Source organism: Scyliorhinus torazame, chromosome 21, assembly GCF_047496885.1.
Source record: "Scyliorhinus torazame isolate Kashiwa2021f chromosome 21, sScyTor2.1, whole genome shotgun sequence".
Lineage (NCBI taxonomy): Eukaryota > Metazoa > Chordata > Chondrichthyes > Carcharhiniformes > Scyliorhinidae > Scyliorhinus > Scyliorhinus torazame.
Genome location: NC_092727.1, coordinates 93,724,898 through 93,750,709, shown reverse-complemented (window position 1 = coordinate 93,750,709; position 25,812 = coordinate 93,724,898). Strand labels below are relative to the sequence as shown.

The following is a 25,812-nucleotide window of genomic DNA, read 5'->3' as shown; positions in this document are numbered from 1 at the left end:
CATAAGTTTGAAAACTGAAAACCATCTATTTAATAATTGATTATTGTTTTGGTATTGAGCAAGGATAGCTGAGAATATCTGCTTTAGTCTTTGTACATGGCCTCAATTACTGCTGAGAGTATTGTGCAAAATAACCATTTCTGTACAGGCCTATTCAGGCTCGTTTGGCAACAGCATAATTCACTTGCTCTTTGTCTTCTTAAAATTTGTGTATTGATTATGGTTATGTTGATTTGTTCTTGCTGCATTCCATATGGTCACTCTAACAAATTATACCACTTATCGTTAACTAAAATATTGCTGAGCAAAATGTAATGATGGATCTTTGCAGTTGCCTTCAGCATTCCTAAGCTAAGTAGGAGAAAGAAAATCAGCTAAATCTTTAGATCTTTACCATTACCCAACAATGCTCACTCTTGTTAGGAGGAGCCAGAGGGGTGAACACTGGGTAAGAAAACTCTCCCATAAAAGCTGTCTGCTCAAAAGGAAAGCTGACAAAATGTGTGGACTGGTCAAATGTGTGAATTGCAATTGTAGATTACTCAGCCTTGAATATATTCAATGACTGCTTTTATTGCTCTCTGGGGAAGAGAATTCCAAAGACTAGTGACCTTCTGAGAGAAAAAATCCTCCTCATCTCCATCTTAATGGGAGATTTAATTTTAAACTGTGCCCCCAGTTCTAGATTCACTACGAGGGGAAATCCCCTCTCACCCTGTCAAGTCCTCTCAGAATCTTTGTTTCAATAAAATATCTTTCTTCTAAACTCCAATGAGAATACATCCAACCTGCTCAACCTTTTCTCACAAGGCAACCTGGTCATCTCAAGAATGAAGCTAGTGAACCGTCTCTGAACTGCTTCCGATACAAGTGACCATCGCTTTGCCCATAAATTCCTGTCATCACACTGAGCACTCCCTCCACCATGTTGTGTGATGTGCAAAATGAGATAGATTCAGAATAGATCTAACAGCTCAATACTAGGCATCCAAGAGGAATTGTGGACTATCAGCAGAGATTTTTTACTCTGCCACGCTCTTTAAGGGAACACCTTATTCTGCACTCTGCCACTACCATCAAACTGAGAAAACAACAGTGAAGATTGTAGGAGAGCATGCAGGAGCAACACCAGGCCGACCTGGAAATGAGGTGTTAAACAGGCAAAGCACACCACAAGATTACCTGCGAAACAGTAGAAACAGCATGCTACAGACAGATAAATGGTACCATAACCCACCAGTTCAGATTGCAGAATCTGTGGAGGAAGAAAAACAGTTTTAAATTGATGACCTTTCATTTGAATTGGTTCATCAGAAACAGATTACTGTTTTTCCCTCTATAGATGCTGGAGATCCACAGAGTACTTCAAACATTTTCTGTTTGTTTTTAGATCGGATCAAAGCTCTGCAGTCTGCTGCAACTGCAACCGGTTTTGAATGGTGCTGGACAACATTCTCGCTATAATGCACATGTGCATAGCCACAGGTTTTGTGAGATCATGAATGTGTAGCCACCCAATAATTTTGTTTTCAAAAAGCTGTCCATGCACCAGAACAACATTTTAAAACAGGTGGGACAGTGGTTCGCACTGCTTCCCCATAGCGCCAGGGACCCCGATTCGATTCTGACCTCGGGTGACTGTGTGGAGTCTGCACATTCTCCCCATATGGAGTTTGCACATTCTTCCCCGTGTCTGCTTGTTTTTTTTCCAAGTGCTCTGGTTTCCTCCCACAGTCCAAAGGTGTGCAGGTTAGGTGATTGGCCATGCTAAATTGCCCCTTAGGGTGGGTTACTGGAATAGGGCGGCGGATTGGGCCTACGTAGGGTGACCTTTCGAAGGGTTGGTGCTGATGTGATGGGCCGACTGGTCTCCTCTTGCATTGTAGGGATTCTATGGAAAGGAATATTGTGATGGGCAATTAAAGGAGAAGGCCCCAAAAACATCCCCATCCTCCATGATGGTGGAGTCCAGCATAACGTGCAAAGGCCAAGGCTGAAGGGTTTGCAACCATGTTCAGCCAGTGGTACCAGGTGAATAATGATTCTCGGCCTCCTCTTGAGATTCCCACTATCATAGATGCCAGTCTTCAACAAATTTTATTCACTCCACTTGATATTGCTAAATGATTGAGCACGCTAGATAAAGTAAAGGCTATGGATCCCAACTGCATCCAGACAGTATTATTGGAGATCTGTGCTCCTGAACAGGCTATGCCTCTGGCAAAGCTCTTTCAGTACAAGCCAAATAGCTGGCATCTATACAACAAAGTGGAAAATTGCCCAAATATCTCGTGTCCATAAAAGCAGGATTAATCAAATCTGGCTAATTATCGTCCCTCAATCTACTCTCAAGCACTAACAAGCTGATGGAAGGTGTAATCCAAAGTGCTAGAGTGCTTATTATTCACCAGTTACCTGCTCACTACTCAATTTGGGTTCTGCCAGGATCACTGTGCTTCAGACCTAATTACAGCCTTGATCCAAACATGGCAAATGAACTGAATTCCAGATGTGAGGTGAGACTGACTGCTCTTAATATCACAGCAGCATTTGACCTAGTGTGGCATCAAGGAACCCTAAGTAAAATTGAAGCCAATGGCAAAGACAAATTCCTCATGCCCATTACGTAGAAAAATTGTTTTGCTTGATTAAGGCTGATCATTTGAAGAGTTCTGCAGGACAGTGCCCTAGACCCACCCATCTTCAGCTGCTTCATTAATGATCTTCCCTTGACTATAAGATCGAAAACCGGGATGTTCACTGTACAGTGTTCAGTTCTATTCACAGCTCCTTGTAAAAAAAAAAAGCAGTCTGTACCCTCATGCAGCAAGAACTGGGACAACATTCAGACTTGGACAGATAAGTGACGAGTAACACTCGTATCATACAAGTGGCCATCCCTAACAAATCGCACCACCTCCCCATAACATTTAATAGCATTACCATTGCCTTATGTCCCAACATCAGCATTGACCAGAGATGGAACTGGACCATCCATACAAGTACTGTGGCTACAAGGGCAGATTCAGAAGCTAGGTATTCTATAGCTAGTTACTAGTGTCCTGACTCCATAAAGACGGCCCACGACCCACAAGGTACACATCCGAAGTGTGATAGAATATTCTCCACTTATCTGGATGAGTGCAGCTCCAACAATACTCAAAGCTTAACATCATCCAGGACAAAGCACACACGTTTGATTGGAACTCCCATTCGCCACTGACACAACAGTCTGTGTGTCCCATCTGCAGAATGCTCTCCAGGACTGCTTCAGCAGCACCTTCCAAACCTGTGACTTTTACTACCTGAGAGAGCAATGGCAGTAAGCGCTTGGGAAACACCATAACTTGCAAGATCTTGAGTCGACAAGTGTGTCACCAAGGGGTAGCATGCAGAAAATAGTTCAAGTTCACCTTAAACAATGCTTCAATTCACTCACAGGATACAGTACAATCAAAAAAAAAAGATTGACATGAAGCTTTTGTGGAAAAAAAACATGATCTACTTTTAGCCATCTTGCGAAAAACAGTATTTATTATACCAAATCTGCTTGGGTGAGCATGTATCCAAATAATTCAGCCTGATAAACAATGTGTTTCTAACCAGGAAGAGTTTTTGACACCGCATCTGAACCTGTTTGAATTGAAGACCTGCCGGTGTTTAAGGAACTGTAAAGATTTAGTGGTGAAATTAAGCTAACTGTTTTACAGATTTGTTTGCTGTTCATGGGAAAGGAAAGAGCAGAGAGAGTAATTGTTGTTTAATGTGCAACCTCTTTATAGGGATATTTAAAATGTTCACGAGATATTTCTTGGTAACTTGAACTTGAACTTTTCTCACTGGAACGACGGAGGTTGAGGGGTGACCTGATAGAGGTCTACAAAATTATGAGGTGCATAGACAGAGTGGATAGTCAGAGGCTTTTCCCCAGGGTAGAGGGGTCAATTACTAGGGGGCATAGGTTTAGGGGCAGCACGGTAGCACTGTGGATAGCACAGTTGCTTCACAGCTCCAGGGTCCCAGGTTCAATTCCGGCTAGGGTCCCAGGTTCAATTCCGGCTTGGGTCACTGTCTGTGCGGAGTCTGCACATCCTCCCCGTGTGTGCGTGGGTTTCCTCCGGGTGCTCCGGTTTCCTCCCACAGTCCAAAGATGTGCAGGTTAGGTGGATTGGCCATGATAAATTGCCCTTAGTGTCCAAAGAATTGCCCTTAAGTGTTGGGTGGGGTTACTGGGTTATGGGGATAGGGTGGAGGTGTTGACCTCGGGTAGGGTGCTCTTTCCAAGAGTCGGTGCAGACTCGATGGGCCGAATGGCCTCCTGCACTGTAAATTCTATGATTAAAAAATTCTATGATTTAAGGTGCGAGGGGCAAGGTTTAGAGTAGATGTACGAGGCAGGTTTTTTTGCACCGAGGGTAGTGGGTGCCTGGAACTCGCTGCCGGAGGAGGTGGTGGAAGCAGGGACGATAGTGACATTTAAGGGGCATCTTGACAAATACATGAATAGGATGGGAATGGAGGGATACGGACCCAGGAAGTGTAGAAGATTGTAGTTTAGTCGGGCAGCATGGTCGGCACGGGCTTGGAGGGCCGCAGGGCCCGTTCCTGTGTTGTACTTTTCTTTGTTCTTTGTTTTATGTCAACGGTCAGAAGCTTGTTATTTTATAATAGGTGTCTGGAAACATTACCCCCAAAGTCCCGTTCCAAGTCGCACACCATCCTGCCCTTGACATATATCACTGTTCCAAGATTTTGAACCAGAAATAATGAAGAACTGCCTAACAGAGTTGTGAGGCATACCCCATTAGCCATGCCTACTAATGTCCCGAGTTATTTCAACCATTTCATCTGTTTAATAATTTTCTCAAATAAATTAATAAATGCTTCCACATCTATTCCTTCGAACTTGGAAGAGCTTGTATGATTTTGAACATATCCCCACTGAGTTTTATTCGAGAAATAACTCCTTCCTCTCCAACTTCTGGTGCTTCATCTTTAATTGACTGATGTCCAAGCTGAAATTCTCTGTCTCCTTTTCTCTTTCTTCCTTTTCTAACTTTGCATTTTCCAGTTCTCTTTCCTGTCTTCTTTCTCTCTTGCCTTTCTGATTGTTCTGTTTGAAATGTTTGTTCTCTGTCCTGTTCAAAATTTTTCATCTGTAGGGGCAGCAAGTGGATAGCACTGTTGCTTCACAGCTCCAGGGTCCCAGTTTCGATTCCCGGCTTGGATCACTGTCTGTGCGGAGTTTGCACTTTCTCCCCGTGTCTGCGTGGGTCTCTTCCAGGTGCTCCGGTTTCCCCCCCACAAGTCCCCAAAGACGTGCTGTTAGGTAATTTTGACATTCTTAATTCTCCCTCCGTGTATCCGAACAGGCGCCACAATGTGGCGACACGGGGCTTTTCACAGTAACTTCATTGCAGTGTTAATGTAAGCCTCCTTGTGACAATAAAGATTTTTTTTTAAAATTGAATTTGAGCCCATTCCAATGACCACCCCTTTCAGAACTTGGTCTCTCAGGTATTCTTTTCAATCCTAAATGCCGCGCTGTACCTTCATTTCTGTCTGCTTTCCTTACCTTTGCAAATAATCCCAATTGCAATTTATCTGCCAATTCCATTAATTTAGCTTTATGTACCTTTTGTAAACCTTCCAAGGTTACATTTTGTACTCCCAGACAAGTCTTAACGTTTGACAAAGCCATTTTACAGTCACCCAGTTTAAAATTTCTCGATGTCACTCCTGGTTCAATGTTCTCCTCATTCTCATCTCCTTTAAATTGACCAACTCAAAGTCGATCAAGGAATTATTATTTTTAATATCCCTGACGAGCTCCCACTTTTGTTAAGTACAAAGCTGATGGCAAATGCCGTGTTATTTCAAATCCCAGAAGGGAAACTTGAAACAACTGCCCTCAACTGAATTTTTGCAATTTGGTTTGAAATCCGGAAAAAGCTAAAGGTTTGAAATCCAGAGAATGATATCACAGACATTTTGTGACAATTTTAAATAAAGTAAATATTTATTAAGCAACAAAATAAATAATAAAGTCAACTAGAAGTATGCTTAACAAAAACAATGACTATACACAGTGTCACGAACTTGAACCAGTTCTAAGCCATCTTTACTTCACTACCTTGCAAGTTTACTCTCCCCAAAGATCCCAAAACACCATATAGATTTTTAAAGTTCCAAAATACAGTAAAAGTTACCACACCAGGCAGTTATATCTCTTTGGAGTTACTCAAAGGTAGAACAGAGCAGCTTGCTTTTCAAAACAGGCTTTCTTCACAGAACTGCTAGCTGGGAATTAAATAGCTGTTGGTTAAAGTCTAATAAATAGCTCCCTTTCGTAGGTTTAATCATCTTGTGGACAATTTTTACCTTTGATCTTCCTTTATCTGAGCTAACTTCTTTAGAAGTTAAACTTGATTACTTTTATTTCTTAATTCTAGCTTTTAGAGTGTAAATGTAAAGTGCACTCACCCTTTCTTTGTGCATTGCCCCTTCTTTTGAACCTTGAACGCCTTATTCCAATCTCCTCGTGATCTGTTTCCCATGTGATGACTGTTGGAATTTCAGATGTATCGTAGTATAGGTATTTAGTGCAGTAAGGTTTAAAAGCGTGGGTTAGAGTGTGTTTGACTGCTGCAGTCATGTTTTAAAATAAATTCTAGTTTGAAAGGTTGAGATCCAGGGGTGCAATTAAATAATCGTAAAAAGCTTGGGCAAATGGAATTTTGTTTTCATTCCCTGTTGAGTTAATTAGATTTCAGCTTGGTACGGCGATGTCGTTGCTGGGTGGAGCTAAGATATCAGGCATTTTGTAGGAAAAGCAGGTCAGTACAGGTCTGGATGAATCTGTGAGCAGAAGTCAAACCGTTTGCTCTCTGCAGTTCAGTTAATGAGGTGATTAGTCTTTAAAGCAATGCACACTTGACTGAGAACAAGGGGGAGCTGAAACCAGCTGAGAAACAGCTTCTGGAGACCAGAATTTCTGCACGGGTCTGACCAGGAGTTAGATCTTGTCTTTAAAGCAGTGTCAAGAGAACTCTCCTTCTCAAAGAACATCTCTGTAAAGCAAGTATTCCCGAGTGCCAGTGGCATTTAAAAGTGAAACCAGAGCTGATTCTCTTGTTTAAGGGGAATAAAGATAGCAATTCAGGGTATTGTATTCACTGTATTGAGTAGTTTGTGGCTGCTCACCACCATCTTCTCTAAGGCAATTGGGGATTGCGCTGAATGTTGGCCTAGCCAGTGAAGCCTACAATCCTTGAATGATTAAATTCTATAAACCTTTTAAAATATAATAGATGTTTTAAAAATAGAAAAATTCTAACTCTTTCTACTTGACTCTCTTACCACCCTGGCTGACACTCTTGCCCCCTCTTGCTGACTCTCTCATAGAATCATACAATACAGAAGGGGGCTAGCTGGCCCATTGAGCCTGCACCGACCCACTGAAAGAACACCCTACCTAGGTCCACTCCCCTGCCCTATCCCCTTACCCCACCTAGCCTTTGGACACGAAGGGGCAATTTAGCATGGCCAATCCGCCTAACCTGCACATCTTTGAACTGCAATGGAGTATTAGACAAGATGACGTGTTCACCGAATTATGAACACAGATTTAAATTTAATACAGCTGCATAATTTTCAAGAGAAGTTTTTATAATGCTGTTATTTTGCAAATTATTACTCTGGATTAACTTTCACTACAGAATGGAATATCACAATATGAAGGTAAATTTTGAATTTTGGCAAGTATTATTAACTATTTTATTTGTGGTGTTCTTGAATGTTAAAATTGCTATATTAATATTATGGAGAGGTGGTGGCATAGTGGTATTGCTGCTGGACTATTAATCCAAAGAGGGTAATGTTCTGGTGTCCGGGGTTCGAATCCCACCATGATAGATGGTGAAATTTGAATTCACCATCAGTAAAAATCTGGAATTAAAAGCCTAATGATGGCCATGAAACCATTGTCGTAAAAAAACACCTGGTTCATTAATGTCCTTTAGAGAAGGAAATCTGTCATCCTTACTTGGTCTGACCTACAAGTGATTCTAGATCCATAACAATGTGACTGCCTCTCATTTGCCCTCAGGGATGGGCAATAAATACTGGCCTAGCCAGTGTCACACACATCCCATTAACAAATATTTTTAAAAAATCATTTTGACAAATGTACTGTATATTTTTAAACTGTTAAATGGATCTCTAAAGCTTGTGTACTTCAATTTTCCCATTTGTGCGCTAAGTGATTTTGCCTGGTTTACAGTACTGCATACTTCCTGTAGATGGCACAGGAATCCAACTTACAGCATTAAATTGCAGACTTAAATGTGAAATACGTCCCCAAGCATGTGGTTTTGCACTTTTGTGCTTAGTTATGTTGACAGCTGTACTATTCTTGTGTAAGAAAATTATACTTTAGAAAACACATGTCTTTTTGGAATAATGAAAAATCTAATGTAGATTTAAGTTTTCCTCAGTAAACGGTTTGTACATGCTGTGGTCAGAAGATAATGAGCATGCACTCACCTTGGTGAATTGTGGTGTTCACCCATGTTATTCATGATGAACATTTGGTACCTGCTGTCCCTGTTTCAGTTGTACAATGGCTGACCAGTGACTATCCTCTTGGCAGGGTCGAGTGGCTCCAAGATGGCGCGCCTGACAATGGAAAGTTCCGAACCAAGTCAATCCTGCACGGAAAACTTGGTAATTTGATACCTGAGCCAGACTAGTCCACAGAATTCCACATTACTGCCTGGCTAACAAATGGAATCTGTTGCTGAAGGCTGGGGTCCACTTTGCTCCAAATAACCACTTCCTGTTGGGTAGGGTGACCAAAGCTGGGCTAGCAGCAAGAAACCTGCAAGTGATGTGCAGTTTGTTTGGGCTGGTTTAACTCCAGCAGTACCTTTGGCCATACTTGGGGAATCTAAATCTTGGCAACCTGCACCTAAACTACCTAAAATGATGTGTGTGTGAGAAAAGGTTGTTCACTGCATATTGTTCAAATGGAAACTTCGCAGGTGGGTATCGATTTCTCAGTAGTTTGACTTGGAGACTGAAATGTAGCATTGGGTTTTGATATATGTCAGAGAACCAATTGGTCAAAAATAAAGGTATCAAATATGATTTGTGTGAACAATGAATTCAGGTTTGTACAGAACTCAAAGCACATAGCATAAGTTTATGTGGATCGAGTGCCTTTCTTAATTGATTTCTGGAAATATATTCTCTGTTACATCACTTGGTCATTAGTCCATATTACACACTTAGTGAAAATTAAGGCTCACTTCGGACCATATGAACCAGAGTACGCCATTTAAACTTTTGCTCTTCCATTCAATTAGATCATGGTTGATCTTTACCCCATCTTCATTTGCCCATCATTCACAGTTTTTTAAGAGGAGAGATCATTGCTCAGTCTTCTAAACCCAAGCCATGTTTATATATCCTGACCTCATCATTTAATCGTTTTGCCGTGGCATCCCTTGTATCACTCTGGTGAATCTACATTGTTTTCTTTCCAAGGCTAAAAATATCCTTCATGGGGTGCAGTGTGTGCTCAAAACGGAACACAGTTCTCTCGGTAGGGTTTGACCAAAGCCCTGTACAACTGGTGCATAACGTACCCTCCCTTTGTATTCAATTCCCTTGACATAAAGTCCAAAATTCCATTTGCTTTCACAAATTCAATGTTGTACCTGTGTGCTAGTTTTCTCTGATTGTATTTGTTGTCTAGCTACTCCAATTTGCTCAACAGGTTCTGGTTTCTCATCATTAAAGAAATATTGATTTATCTTTCTTGGGTCTAAAGTCAATGACCTCACATTGCTTAGAAAGGATATTATTTCACTGAATGTCCAGAATTAAATATGGTTGTATATTTCATATGTCAGTGGCAAAGTATAATTAGTTTGTTCTGGATTTTTTAATGAGCTGTCTGAGAATGAGAATAGTGGTGGAGAGAACTATTTTTCTGCCTCTACTATTGACTAGTTATAGGGTAACATTGAAAGCCTTTTTTGCTCTGGGTCAAGTGTGTACAAGTTATCACAACCCATCATTTCTGTCTAGCTGAAAATATATTTGAGAAGTAGCTAAGTAACCTCAGTGATCATTTGGATGAAGCGCTAGAGGGATGGCAATGCCTGTGGAATGTATCCAAGAATGAGTTACTCTTTTTAGTTACTCCTTTTAGGAAAGGAAGAAAGAAATCGTGTTCAATGCAAGACATTCCAGTGTTCAGCTAACCAGACACGCTTTGTAGTAAGTAGAATTTCTGAAATGTTCCTTTTTCCCTGCAGTGTGTTTCCTGTGGAAAATCTTTCAAGAAGCTGTGGTCGCTCCATGAGCACATCAAAGTTGTTCATGGCTTTGCTGAAAAGAAATTCTCCTGTGAGATTTGTGAGAAGAAATTCTACACAATGGCTCATGTTCGAAAACACATGGTTGGTGAGTTGATTATATTACCTTTTGATTGAAAAACCGTAGAACGCTTCTTAAAATGCTTAAGTCAAGAAAAAGGGGGAAAACCTGTATGTTCTTATCATAAAGAAGTCATTTAAAAAGAAGAATACAAGTTCCAGTGCATGAGCAACCCTGGGTATTATCATGCGCAGTCATATGTAACAACAAATTTGTGCTAATTACAAATGAAAAAAATAATTTGACCATAGTATTTGATGACTATCTGGAACAAGAGGAATCAATCCCAGCTATTTCCCATTTTTCTTCAAGGGTCTCACAACCGCTGAATCTCCCACAGTCAACATCTTGGGGGTCACCATTGACCAGAAGTGTTTTTATAATTAGACATATCACAGTAGCTACACGAAAAAGTCAAAGAGTGGGTGTACTGCAATGAGTAGTTCACCTTGTAACCCTTCAAGGTTTCATTGTAGCGCTTGAGTCACGAGTGAAATGGAATGCTCACCACACTCTTGGATGAGTGTAACCCCACCAACATTCAAGAAGTTCAGTGTTGTTTCGGACAGAACAAAATTCAGTAACTAGACCCTCCATTGCTGATAGACTGTGCCTGTAATATGTACAATTTACGGGATGCCCTTTAGCAATGGGATTACTGTAGTATTACAGTCCAGAAGGAGGCCATTGAGCCCGTTGTGTCCACCAGCTCTGTTCAATAACAACTCTACCAGTGCAGCTTTCTCACTCTTTCCCTATAGCTCTAATTTATTTTGTCTTGGGGTTGCATGAACAGCATCTCTCTCCTGTACAATCGCACCAAATAGATTCAGAGCAGCAATTCTGTGGGAAAATCAAAGTCTCCAAGTTCCACACCATCCTAACTTGGAAATAGATCACCTCCTTCATAGTTGCTGGGTCAGCATTCTGGAAATCTCTACCTAACATCTTTTTATGAGAGCGATACAAGGACTGTAACACTTGTGTAACTAAGGATAGGAAATAAATGCAAACTTGTCAATGTCTCCCACATTCTGAAAATACTTTTTTTTAAATTGTACTTCGATAAATCATCTAGTTGTTTTCTGGAATGTGTCTAGGGCTTTCCCATCAGCACTCTGTCCAAACGTCCATTGCACTTTGTGTTTGAAGAACAACTTTATCTTTTAGTTTAAACCTTTGTCCCCTTCCTGTACACTAAATTAAGTAATTTTCCAGGTTTACCTTTTTCATAATGTTTAAAGTTTGAAGAACAACATCTTACTGTGTCAGTAACCAGAACTGGATGCAGTATTCTAGGTGTGACCTTACCAGAGCATAATATATTTTGATCCTGCCTATTTTAGCTATGTAGTTCAAAATTCTTTTGACGTAATTGCTACTTTGGATTGATGGGAAATGCTTAAGTAAGTTAAGACTCCAAAATCTCTTTCCACATCATTCTTAGCTATTTCAACACCACCTATTTGGCACAATATTTATTGCTTCTTTGTCATGTACAGGAAGTTTAACCTTGCCCAATATTATGTTGTCTTGCTTTAATGTCAGTCATTTAAAGGGGCCTGCTTTTTAATTTAGTGTTGCGAGTTTTCTTTTAAAATTGTTTCACGCTGGTCTGATATAGGGCCCCATAATCCGATTGGATCCATCTTTGAAGAGGCCTCTGCTGCTTCCTGACCCTTTCTGATTGCTGCTGAGCCTCCAGCTTGTGGTTCTACCACTTCTTAGCCCAACCTCTCACTGCCGACTCTCCGGTTCGTGGCCTCTGCTTCTTCTTAAGGCACCCTCTTGCAGGAGGTCCTCTGGCTTGTGGCCTCTGCCACTTCCTAACCCACCCTCTCGTTGCTGATCCTCTGACTTGATAAACCTCTGCCCGTAGCAGTTTAACATCGTCAGCAATTTGACAGCTTTGAGTTTTGATCATTTACACAACTGAGAAATAACAGTGTTCCCTATATTGATTCTGGGGCACTCTGCTCAGAACCCCTGCCTCCAGCCCAACATGTTACTTTTTATCTTCCAGTTTCTTATCTATTGCCAGGATTCGGTAAATCTCCATGTGTTGAGCCTAAGTTAAAACCAATCTATCATGAGGGATTTTAAAAGCACTTTGGAAACATAGATGCACTATGCTATAGGGCTTTCCGCAGTCTATTTGGGATGCTAAATTGTTTTGTAGCGGTGTGGCTGTACATGTTGAGGCACAGGAGTGCCTTTTAATCTCATGTTCTGTGGCTGTCACACTATCCTTTTTCACCTGATCAATTAATGTTTTAATTCAACATTTGTGGATTTAAGGCCTAGAAATTATGGATGAACATTCAAATAAACAAAATTCACATTAATTTCAAAGCCCAAATATTTGTTTAACAACTATGCTACCATCCTGTCTATCAGTTTAGTTATAATATTTGATCTGATGCACATAACTTCCAAAAGACAAAGGTAATTTATAATTTTAAATATTTCGCTAAATTTGCATCACTTTCTTCTTCACTTTGCAACCTTCTCACTTTGCAACCTGCACACCTCATAGGAAGGTAATCTACATGGAGATAAAAACAAAGAATAGTGCCCTTGGCCAAACCATCTTCAGTTGCTCCATCAATGGCCTTCCTTCCGTCATAAAGTCAAAAGTGAGGATGTTAGCAGATGACTACACAGTTCAGCACCATTCACGATTCCTCAGATACTGAAGCAGTCCATGTCCAAATGCAACAAGAACTGGACAATATCCAGGCTTGGGCTGACAAGTAGCAAATAACTTTTGCACCATGCAAGTGCCAGGCAATGATAATCTCCAACAAGAGAGGTTCTAACTGTCGCCAATACATTCAATGGGTGTGATTCACCTAAAAAATGACTAGGGAAGGGGGTGGAATGTAACCAAATGGGAACAAAGTTCCATAATAGGGCATTTAGCCACAAGTTTCCCAGCGTTAGCAGCACAGAGCTATAAAATGGCACTCGGGTTCTACCCTGTGCCTCAGTCGGCTGTGATCTTGGGCAGATTGGTTTCTTTCTGTGCTTAATCATTCTGTCAAGTCTGTGCCAGTTCTTTAGAAGAACAGTCTGTTTGAATGTTGCTGAAAAGAGTGACATGTTCCAGAAGCTTTTTGCCTTGCACTCATAAGAACAAACAAAAGAATGTCAAATTTCAAATGACCATGGCATTTTATACTAGAGGAGAAAAAGGTGTTGATTGATTGGTAAGTCAACTCTGGCCGAGGTGTTGCCATGGAGAAAGCAACAGTGAACTATAGGTTCCCCAAGATCCTGAGTAATTCAGAGAAGGATCAAGGCTTGAACATATTTCTTCTGTTTGCAGAGAGTGGGTCCCTGGGTATGAATGTACGTCACCTATAAAAAGCATAAACATTACAAGCTCAACTAATTTTCTTAAATTTGTCGTTAGTGTAGCTATTAGCTTGGTCCAGTTGCATCGTAGATAATGTGGACAAGATTATCTTGAAGTTTGTTTTCTTTTTTGAGCAATTTTTAGTTGAAATGGGCTATCTGTGTTAATGTTTTATATTAGCGGTGCCCTTCTGAAGTGATATTTGGAACAATGTGTTTAGTTGGCATCAATGTGACTCAGTTGGTTTATTTTTAAGATTTCCTGTATGCTCAGTCTATTTTAAGGGTAGATATCTATAGCTTCAGTATGTTAGCTCTGGCCTTGCCTCATGTGACTTCAGGTTATTCTGCCATTTATCACTGGTCATTGACTCTTTCAACCATTGGACGCAGTTTATTTTTGTACGTTTGATATAGTATATCCTTTGGTACCGACCCATATAATCTATCACCTGCAACAATATTAATTAAGTGCCTCCATTGTTGCATCCACTGATGGCAGTAAGTGTTATGCAATAGCATTCAAAATCATTCACATCATTGCTGAAATATTGATACAAAATTCTATGCGAATCTAGAGCATATCACATTGTTTTCCTCCAAGTAGGTAACTGTAAATCTGTTGAAAGATAGGGAAGTTGCAGTTCAGGAGGCACAGAAATCTATAATCTAAAGTACGTCATGCCCCTTGACACTGCCTACACCTCAGACAATACTCCCTCAGGTGTTCTCAAAACAAAGCACGTAAATATCTATTTAGGGAGCATTCTGAGCCTTGGAAACTAATACCACAAAATATTTTGAAATAAGCCTCAATTGCACCCGTGTGAACCTTATCCAAAACATTTTCGTTGCAACCCCCTGACATCTAGAGGGCGAATTCAGGAAACCCAGGTGTTTCTGCCACCCTTCTACAGATAATATGGTGGGGGAACCACACACACATACACATTCGCACACAGTAACTTAATTCAGCTAAGGTTTTAATGTTTTTATTCAATGAGAATCAGAGAACTGTAAATGGGAAGGCAAGGCCACTCTCACAGGAAGGCGAGGTCACTCTCCACAGCTAGCAGAGATCCCAGCAACTACCTCATGACATCCCATCTTCCAGTAAGTGGCTGATTGTGGGAAGAAGACTTCCTTGAAGTTAGAGGTGCAAGAACGACTGATGCAAAATCGTCACAAGATGCATTGCTAGATGAAAGTTTCCAATACAGTGATGCATATTAACATCAGCCAAACGTTCAGTACACTGTTTTCAGCGGTCTTTAACTCTGAGTTGGAATCCTTCCAGCTGCTCTTGCATAAATGAATTAAGCAGTTTTACAGTTTCGTCATGTCTACACCCTATTGACAGCAACCAAAAAAGCCTGAACTAACATATAGAGGCTATGGACATCAGATCTATCCTTAAAATAGGCCAAGCACGCATAACTATTTTGTAATAGACCAATAGGGTGGCACTGACACTGTTGCTGTTAGTGTATCATCATACCCATGTAATTGTTTTTTTTACCCTTTGGGGGATAGTGGGGGAAGTGGTGGAAGGATTTCTGAGCCGACTATCAGCTCGTTGAACCATGTGGAACACTCCTTCCATGGCCAATAAATTATCGCATTAGACTCAAACCTGGAGCTTCTGGTCCAGGGGCGCTACCAATAATCCTGGCATTGGACACAAACCCAGAGCTTCTAGTCCAGAGGTCGAGGCGCTACCACTAATCCTGGCGTTGGACATGAACCCAGAGCTTCTGGTCCAGCGGTAGGGGCATCACTGCTAATCCTGGCATTGGACACGCACCCAGAGCTTCTGATCCAGTGGTAGAGGTGCTACCAATGCGCCACAAGGCCTCTTGGCACTGGCACTCAAGAGTACACAAAGCACTAAAACTGCCCTCCAGGAGAAACTTTGGAACAGTTTTTTGCTTGGCTGAGTAAATAAAAAGATTACTAATAACCCCACTGAGAACAAAATAGAAGGTCGTGGATAGGTGGGAGCTTGGAATAGCTATTTAAAAACTCAGCAAATATTTTCAAAATGCTTTATTCAGTAGGTTCTGCTAGTAGTAGGTGCAGCTGAAATATACAAAAAATCACAAAGTGCATGTATTAGATCATTTCAGTCATAGCTGTGATCATTGTCATTTGTTGCAGTCTAGAAATTTAGTGCTGGGTTAAAGAAGTATGACAGCAAATGTTTGATCCATGTTTGGTTTCAGAACTTGTGTCTTTGATTCTTCGATTTGCATTCTGGAGTTTACTAAATTGGTCTGATTGTTTTATACAGAAAAATAGTGTGTGCTACTTTAACGATGACAAAGGTGCCAATGAATTGCCTTTCTGTAGTGCTCTAGCATTTGAACATTTGTTATTTCAGCACATACAAAAGATATGCCATTCACATGTGAAACATGTGGGAAGTCTTTCAAGCGCAGTATGTCACTGAAGGTCCATTCTCTTCAACATTCAGGAGAGAAGCCTTTTAAATGTGAGGTAAGTTAATATATTAATACTGTTTTTATCTATAACTCAAATGTGAATTGATACCTAATAATGTTTACTTCCATTATTTTTTTGGCTTATGGTCCAAAAATAAATTTAAAGCGCAGCACAGTGGCGCCGTGGGTAGCACTGCAGCCTCACGGCGCCGTGGTCCCAGGTTCGATCCTGGCTCTGGGTCATTGTCCGTGTGGAGTTTGCACATTCTCCCTGTGTTTGCATGGGTTTCGCCCCCACAACCAAAGATGTGCAGGGTAGGTGGATTGGCCACGCTAAATTGGCCCTTAATTGGAAAAATTAATTGGGTACCCTAAAAAAAATGTTTTTTTTAAATTCAAAATTGGTTTTGGACATAAATTCTTGTGTTCTCTAAATACATTACTTTCAGAATTATAAACTTGTTTACCTGATGGAACAAATTTATTGTCTGTGACTTAAAAATTCACTGTTGCACTTTCATAATTTAACATCTTGCACTTCTTATATAAATAAGTAAATTAAATTTGTAATTTAGTTTTCTGTCACCAAAATAATTTGTGCTGTTTGATACTAACAGCTGGGCATTAAATGTATTTAAATAATTGTTCTTTTCAAATTGGAAGTCCTTATTTCTACCTTCCAAGGAAGTTGCAACTAAAATCAGAAATTCATGGTATGGATTTTGCAGGTACATTGATACGCATGACACCACAAATGTAAGACCTTTAGGACCCTGTAGAAAATAGTTAAAGTGGGATATTCAGAGCTTCATGATTTCTTTAAAAGTAATATATAAAATTTCATAATGTATTGAGACAATTTACTAATTTATGCTCCATTGTTCAAAATGTGACCTAAATCATAATCACGAGGTACAGAAGAGGCCCTTCAGCCTATCTAATCTGCACTGACAAGCTACACTAAATCTCTATTATTCACACTTTCCAGCACTTGGCCTATATCCTTGAAATTTATGACATTTCAAGTCCTCTTCCACATACATTTTAAAGATTGTGAGGTTTCCCTCCTCCATTACCCTCTCAGGCAGTGCATTCCAGACTCCTGCCACTCTCTGGTGAAAATGTTTTTCCTCAGATCCCCTCTAAACCTCTGCCCCCTCACCTTCAAATTATGTCCTCTTGTTATTGACCTTTCAACTAAGGGGAACAGCTGCTTCACATCCACCTTGTCCATACCCCTCATAATCTTATGCACGTCAATCAGGTTCCCCCTCTCCTTCTCTGCTTTAAAGAAAGCAACCCGAGCCTATCTCTTCATAGCTCAAATACTCCATCCCAGGCAACATCCTGGTGAATCTCCTCTGCACCCTCTCCAGTGCAATCACATCCGTCCCTGTGAGCACTCCAGCTGTGGCCTAACCAATATTTTGTACAGCTCCAACATAACCTCCCTACTCTTATAGTCTGTGCCACAACTGATAAAGACAAGTATCCCAAATACCTTTTTAATTACCCTATTAACCTGTTCTGCTGCCTTCAATGACCTGTGGACAGGCACCCCAAGACCCACCTGTTCGTCTGAGCTTGCTAGCGTCCTGCCATTCATTGAGTACTCCCTTGTCTTGTTACTCCTTCCAATTTATTTCTCTGGGACCAAGTTCCGGAGTAAGGCCTGTACAGGATTACAGCTAAACTGTAAAATGAGGAATTGTTTTATCTGAGCATCTTCTGAAATAGGAGAGGTGCATCACCTCTCTCTTTTCAGGATTACATTTCATCTGCCACTGATTTGCCTATCTGACCAACCCATCTATATCTACCTGCAACCTAAGACCTTCTTCCTCATTATTAACCAACCAGCCAATCTTCATGGCATCCGCAAACTTACTGATCACCCCTCCCACATTCTCATCTATATCTTTTATATGTAATCACGACCAATAAAGGACCAAGCACTGATCCCTGTGCACACCACTGGACACTGACCTCCAGTCACACAAACACCCTACTACCACCACCTTCTGTCTCCCATTTTGGATCCAACTTGCCAGGTTACCCTGGTCCCATGTGCTATTACCTTCCTTATCAGTCTCACATGTGGGACCTTGTCAAAGGCTTTGCTGAAATCCATATAATCTACACACCCGATCACCACCTCAACATTCAATCAAATTTGTTAGGCATGATCTCCCTCTAACAAAGCCATGATGACTATCCCTGATCAAACCTTGCCCTCTCCCAGATCAAACCTTGCCCCTCCAAGTGAATATTGATTCTCTCCAACGGAATTGTCTCCAATAGTTTCCCTACCACTGATGTGAGACTCACTGGCCTGTAATTCCTTGGTTTCTCTTTACCATCCTTCTTGAAAAATGGAACCACATTAGATGTCCTCCAATCCTCTGGCACCTCCCCTGTGGCCAGAGAGGAATTAGAAATTTGGGCCAGAGTCCCTGTAATTTCCTTCCTTGCCTCCTACAGCAGCCTGGGATACAGCTCTTTCGAACCTGCCGATTTGTCCACTTTTAAGCCCACGAAAACCTCCTCACTCCTAATGCCAAACTGTTTAATAACCTCAGAGTCCCTCTCCCCGAATTCATGTTTAATAATTCAAAGGAAACCATATGGATCACTGATTATAGTGTGCTGCCTGCAAAGCCACAGAATGTTGCAGCATCGCCAACTTAAAAAGGGAAATACCCAACCCAAACTAAAATGATTATTAATCTGGCTAGATATTCTGTGTTGTGCCTAATTTTCAGACATGTACTCACACTATGATCTACTGGGTCTCAAACAACCTAGAAGAATTAAATAGGCTGTATGCACATTGGCAGACTGAATGGGATAATACAAATTTATTTCTCTGGAACCAAGTTCCGGAGTAAGGCCTATGCAGGACTGCAGCTAAACTGTAAACTGAGGAATTGTTTTATCTGAGCGTCTTGAACTGCTTCTCTTCTGCAATACCAGTTCATTACTGGATTGCTGATCTGGTGCTAATTAAGAGTAATTATTTTATCAGTTGATCAAAAAAGGGGTACGTTAATGTGTTAATGGCAAACTATTTATTTATTAAAGATGCATACATGGATAACTAATTCAAGTAAGTGTTTGTCTTTAAAAGTTGCAAAAACGTTTGTAAATCACAACTGAAGTGGTAATTTACATGAAGCTGAGATTCCTTAAAAATGATTTTAAGTAATTTTATAAATTGTACACTGTTTACATCAGAAAGTTAGCATTTTTGAAGGAGCCATTAAACTCAAATATTGCAATCTCTGTTATACAAAGCAAATATATTTGAATGTTAAGGTAGATTAATCCTTTCATTTCAGAACTGTGATGAAAGATTTCAGTACAAGTACCAACTTCGCTCTCACATGAGTATTCATATTGGTCATAAACAGTTCATGTGCCAGTGGTGTGGCAAGGACTTCAACATGAAACAGTATTTTGATGAGCATATGAAAACTCACACTGGTAAGAACATGGTTCTGCGACTAAACTTGTATTTTTATTTCGAACCAAAATTCACCTTTACTGATTGCTCACTAAAATTAGCAATAGATAACATGAGCATTAAGTGCGTTTTTCCATAGAGGAGCTTGTTTCTCTCGAACATTACCACTTTGGTAAATTGACACCTGATTTTGTGCCTTGAAGTGGAATGCCATTTTGTTTCTGTTGTATATATTCCCGCTAATGTAATCTCATACTGTCAATGTGTTCTAACTTTATCAAGAACTAAAGCTTGCAAAAGAAAATTTGGTTTCATTTGTGAGTTAAAATTCTCTACATTTGGACACAAGAAGAAGGTGCTGACGCATTGCGAACAAAATAATCATTTCGGAAGTGGAAATTTGAACCCAATTCCATAGCTGTATTTTTTTGCTTAAGGAGTTCTGCTGCTCTTGGGGTAAACTATTAAATTGTACGAAAGCCATGTGCCAGAGGAAAACAATCTTAAAAGGGTTAGTGAATTGGGAGACAGAATATTCCCCCTCTGATAAAGATTTTCTTAAAATTGGTTAAGGAGGGCATTGAACATAGTAAAGTGCATGCATCAGTTAATTTCACCTCTCAAAACATCAAAGATAATCATGATTTCATGGAGCCGAATTTCATTTGCCTCATAGGTTCTCAGGGAATTTTCTTTGAAATTTTCCTTAAGTTGGCCATTTAAAAAAATATATAACTCCCCCAGGAACTGGCATCACTATCAGCAGTTGGGGCCATACCTAGCACAGAGGAATATGGTTGTGTATTTTGGAAGTCAATCTTCTGTCACAGGACGTCACTGAAGACGTTCCTCCTGGTGATATCCTAGGCCCACTGCCTTCAGCTGCTTCATTAATGAGCTACCCGCCATCATAAGTTCAGAAGTGGGATGTTCGCTGATGATTGTGCAATCACACAGCCATGTCCAGGATATGAGATGATTGACTTCCAGCCAACATAACTATCCTCTTTTATGCTAGCTATGACTCTAATCAGTATCATGCGCTCTGTCATTTCCCATTGGTTTTGCTATGGCTCTTTGATGCCATGTTCAGTCGAATGCTGTCTTGATGTTGAGGGCAGTCGTTCTCTCCACACCTCCGGAATTCGGCTCTTTTGTCCATATTTTCTCGCCAACATTGAGGGCATTTAAAAGTTTATTGGATAAACATATGGATGATAATGGCATAGTGTAGGTTAGATGGCTTTTGTTTCGGTGCAACATCGTGGGCCGAAGGGCCTGTACTGCGCTGTATTGTTCTATGTTCTATTTGGACCAAGGCTGCAATGTGGTCAGGAACTGAGTGAAGTGAACCCAAACTGATTGTCTGTGAGCAGGTTATTGCTAAGTAAGTGTTGCTTCATTGCACGGTCAATGACACCTTCCATCACTTGCTGATAACTGAGTGTAGACTGATGGGGCAGTAATTCGGCCAGTTGGATTTATCATGCATTTTGTTGATGAGACGTACTGGAGCAATTTTTTACATTGCCAGGTAGATGCCAGTGTTGTAGCTGTACTGGAACAACTTGGCTAGTTTTGGAGCATACATCTTCAGCCCTATTGCTGGAATGTTGTCAGGGCCATAACCTTTACAGTATCCAGTGCCTTCATCCATTTCTTGATATGATGTGGAGTGAATCAAATTGGTTGAAGACAAGCATTTGTGCTGCTGGGATCTCAGGAGTAGATCAAGATGGATGATCCACTTGGTACTGCTGTCTAAAGATTGTTGCAAATGCTTCAGCCTTGTATTTTGCACTGACGTGCTGGGCTCCCACATCATTGAGGATATGGGGATATTTGTGGAGCCTCCTTCTCTAGTCATTTAAAATGAGCTAGCAAGCCAATTTTAAGGGCAATTCGAGATGGGCAATAAATACTGACCCAGTCAGCAACGCCACAGCCCATGAACGATAAAAAAAAATGTGGAGAAGGAAAAATGTCATCTAAAACACCTACACTGCTACTCCTCTGTATTTCACTTTCATGGTAGATGAAACTGCTGTCTAATCTAATGACAAGCATTTGCCTATTTTTTCCAGATATTGTAATGAAGGTATGCAGTCCCTTTAAAAACAAAATGTATTGAGTTTATTGCAGATTATACTTGCAGACGAATTACCCTTGGGAGGAGAAATTGTAGTCAACACTAGTTCCGATCTGTCACAACAGCCATTACAATTAGCTTTTTCAATTTGAGAAATACCAAATGTTGCAATCTTCAAAACCACATTGTATAGAATCTTTGAAGTCTTTATAAGCTACAAAGAATAGAGAAAATACAATTATAAATTCAAGACAACACTGTAGGCCCTACAGAATGTCTCTAACCAGGTAGGTAAACATAACATGCTTATCTGTTGTTGTTTGGTTCTGCTGCGACAACTATTGCTTGTATTAAGAAGATTCTTAATGTTTCACTGTTATAATTTGCTATTTTAATCCTCTGAAAAGCCCTGTAACTATTTAAGTGAATGTCGCCTTGTTATTATTTGGGAAACAGCACACTTTTACAGATTTTAAAAGCTAATTTAGTCAGTCAAAATTGATTGTGAATTGTTTATCTAGATGTTGCTTGTTTTTGTAAACTGTCTATTTATCTTTCCAGGTGAAAAGCCATTTATCTGTGAAATCTGTGGCAAAAGTTTCACAAGCCGACCAAACATGAAGCGCCATCGCAGAACCCATACTGGGGAGAAACCATATCCCTGTGATGTTTGCGGTCAACGATTCCGGTTTTCCAACATGTTGAAAGCCCACAAAGAGAAGTGTTTCCGGGTCACCAGCCCGGTCAACTTCCCACCTACCACCACTTTTGCCACCACTCCCACATCCCCACCTCCACCAGTCGCCATAAGCTCTCTCAGCTCACTTCCTACTCGACCAATGCCACATCCACTTTCCCATCTACATCTTCACCCCCATCATCATACGCTTTCAATTCCAGCTGTTGCACACCTTCCACCGCCACCGGCCCTTTTCAATGCTGAAGCAGTGAACCACAGATGCCAAAACGAGAGCACTTTCCTGCACCATATTTCTGAAAAAAACACTGCAGCAGGTGGAAGCCACCATCACTGAAACCTGGATATTTCAATTTTGCTTTTAAGCTGTGCCGAATGTTTAGCGATATTCCTATTAACTGTGCACTAAGTAGCAAAGCAAAGACTGAGCAATCATGATGAACTACAAATATTATTTTACTAAACTTCAATGTACTTATTACAGTTGTAGAGCTAGCAAAGCAATTTTTATCTAATCTATTGTGTAAGACAACTAAGCTGTCTGTGTACAGTGAACTAAGGTTTTATCATTTTTTAAGGAATTCAGATGTATTCAGTTTGGTCATTTCATATCTGTTGATAAGATATGCTTTTTTTATATTGGACTATTCCTTTTGCATTAAGAAAGTGCTGATTTCTATTGCATTGATAAAATATTCTGGGGAAATTTAATCTACTAAATTAAATAATTTCATTTCTATTGTGAGACATAAGAGCATTACATATTATCATTGTGCTGCAAGGAATTTCTGAAGCTAATCGATAAGACTTGATCATGTTCTAGCCTAACCTGTCCATATGAAGCATTATGGAGAAGTCCTGTTAATACAAATGTCTTTCATGTAACTAAAAAAAGTTTTTAAATGTCTGTGTAGAATATTTAGAAATAATTCTAAAATATTGTATGTCATTAAACGTTGTAATAATTATATTTTTGTTCTTGTAGCTGTTACATACATAAAGTTCAGTTTTACAAATATTGAGCACATTTATTCCAAAAGGTTTCAGTGGAGAAGATGTCATATTTTGCAGGCAATCCACAATTTTAAAAATAGGCACAACATCACATGACCTGTGGCATATATTTGTGCATTCTTCATTCTAGGTGTCCTCTGTAATTCAAGGGTACAGAGTTTAATGCAAAACTATTTGTAAGAAAGATATTTTGATGATACATTTTAATGTCACTGATATTGTAGCACAGCTACTTCCATCCCATTTCAAGGACCCAAATTTGTGTTTCTCAGATCTACAGAAAAACTTTGATTATGGATTCATTTTAGTAGCTTTTCTTTGAGAAAATGCAGACAAAGCGAACAGTTTTAAACATTAAATGAAATATATTAGCTTCTCAATTTTGGACAGCTATGATTCCCCAATAGTGGATGTGTAAGCTGGCCTAAATGTTAGATTTTATTTTTATTTCATTTGCCTGCTTAACTTGACCATTTTTAGAGGCTAAAGATGTACTAACACATTGGATGCGATTCAGTGAGCCTGCAACAGGTGAATCGCATGCGAGCTCCAAATCGAGCTCCGCGCCAGGCCAATTGCAAGTTACCAGACTCGCTCCACCCAGCATGATCTGGATATTCAAATGAGCCTGATGGCCACGCCTAGGAGAGGGTGTTCCTGAGAACCTCCCCAAGGTTGGAGAGGTGGGGGGGGGGGGGGGGGGTCAAGGAGGCGGGGAGGGGAGATTGGGCTGCCAGACAAAATGGTGCCCCAATCTGCGAGAAGCCTTTCCTGCAGCCCTGCAACAGGAAACCTCTCTAAGTGCTGCTTCGGCGGAGAGAACCTCCCTGAGGCCCCAAAAAATGGCAAGTGCCATTGAATAGCGGGATGTTTCTCAGTGCTGCAGCTACCGAGAAACGCCGCTAAACGCGTCTTTCAGCGGACTTTAATTTCAATCCTCTGAATCACCGCCAACATCTAAAAAGGCACCAATTTGTGATTTAAAAATCCACTGCCAGAATTCAGTTGCAGTACACTAATCATTAGTACTACAAAGTAACAATTGACTAGCAACAGATGATTATTAGGCCTGTGAGGAATAAGTATTTAATCAGGTAGTTAATAAGGTTTAAATCCTATTCATTTCTGTTTCTCTACTAACATTCATATTTGTATATTGAACATGATGTGAGCACGTCTGTGGGAAACAGTTGCATAATTCCGTCTAGGCCCCTATCAAAACAAACTCAACCTTGATTAATTTGATAAAGTGCCCCGAATGAATAAGGAGACTGTCCAGTTTAAGATAAAGAATATATCTGAAATAATCCATTGTCTTATACTTAAGGTAATGTGTACAAATAGCCAGATCCAATTAAATTAACCCAAACAATATTAATGATCAAGTGACTATTAACAACTTTGGATTAAGATGTGGAGTGATGCCAGAGTTGGGTATAAAAGAGGGTTTTGGGAACCATCTTGTTTGTCTACACTAAGTGGCAGGGAAGCTGGTGGTATTATACGTTCTCAGAGGCGGTATTCCTATTAGCACGAGAACCAATAGTGGCGCACTGTTCCTCGGAGCAGAGGCAGAATTCCAGTCACCGTGGGGACAGGTTAGTGCCATTATTCTTGAAGCACTGTTCCTGGGGTAAGAGGCAAAATTCCTGTCAGCGAGGGAACCAGATAGTGCAGTGTGCTTTTGGGAGTAGAGGCAGAATTCCTATCAGTGCCAAGTCCTTGAAGTTCTGAAGTCTGTTGTGCATTCCTTTTGATTTTTTCTCTTTCTCTTTTAATCAATAAACTTTGATATTATTTTAATATTATATTACAAAACATATCATTGTGCAAAGCTAGATGGCAAATCAGAAGATTGGACAGACTATAAAAAAAAACAGCAAAGAATCACCAAAAGATTGATAAGAAAGGAAACATGAGCATACAAGAAAAAGCCAGCTATAAATATAAAGATAGATAGTAAGTTTCTATAGATATTTTAAAAAGAAAAGTTAACAAAATGAACATTTATCTTATAGAAAGTGAATCTGGCGACTAGACTGATGGCAGATTAATTGGGCATGTATTTTACATTGGTCTTCACTGTTGAGGATACCAGGAATATTCCATAAATAGCTATAAATCAGGAAATGGAAGGGAAGGAGGAACTCTGGAAAATTACAATCACCAGGGAAGTGATACTGAGCAAATTGCTGGAGCTGACAAGTTCCCAGGCACTGATGGGACTTCATCCTAGAGTCGTAAATGAAATGGATAGAGTGATAGTTGATGCATTGGTTTTAATTTTCCAAAATTCCCTAAATTCTGG

The 25,812-nt window shown here is 40.2% G+C and overlaps 1 protein-coding gene across 3 annotated transcripts in view; it reads left to right on the top strand.

Moving 5' to 3' along the window:
- Positions 1-23,458, top strand: part of LOC140398418 (zinc finger protein 652-like) — an 89,893-nt gene extending 66,435 nt beyond the window's left edge. For all 3 annotated transcript variants that reach the window (XM_072487088.1, XM_072487089.1, XM_072487090.1), the window contains exons 3-6: positions 10,323-10,470; positions 16,181-16,296; positions 19,580-19,724; positions 22,355-23,458. In XM_072487088.1, the coding sequence (XP_072343189.1) occupies positions 10,323-10,470; positions 16,181-16,296; positions 19,580-19,724; positions 22,355-22,827 (882 nt within the window). In that variant the 3' untranslated portion in view covers positions 22,828-23,458. The remainder of the gene's footprint in view (positions 1-10,322; positions 10,471-16,180; positions 16,297-19,579; positions 19,725-22,354) is intronic.
- Positions 23,459-25,812: the final 2,354 nt, after the last annotated feature.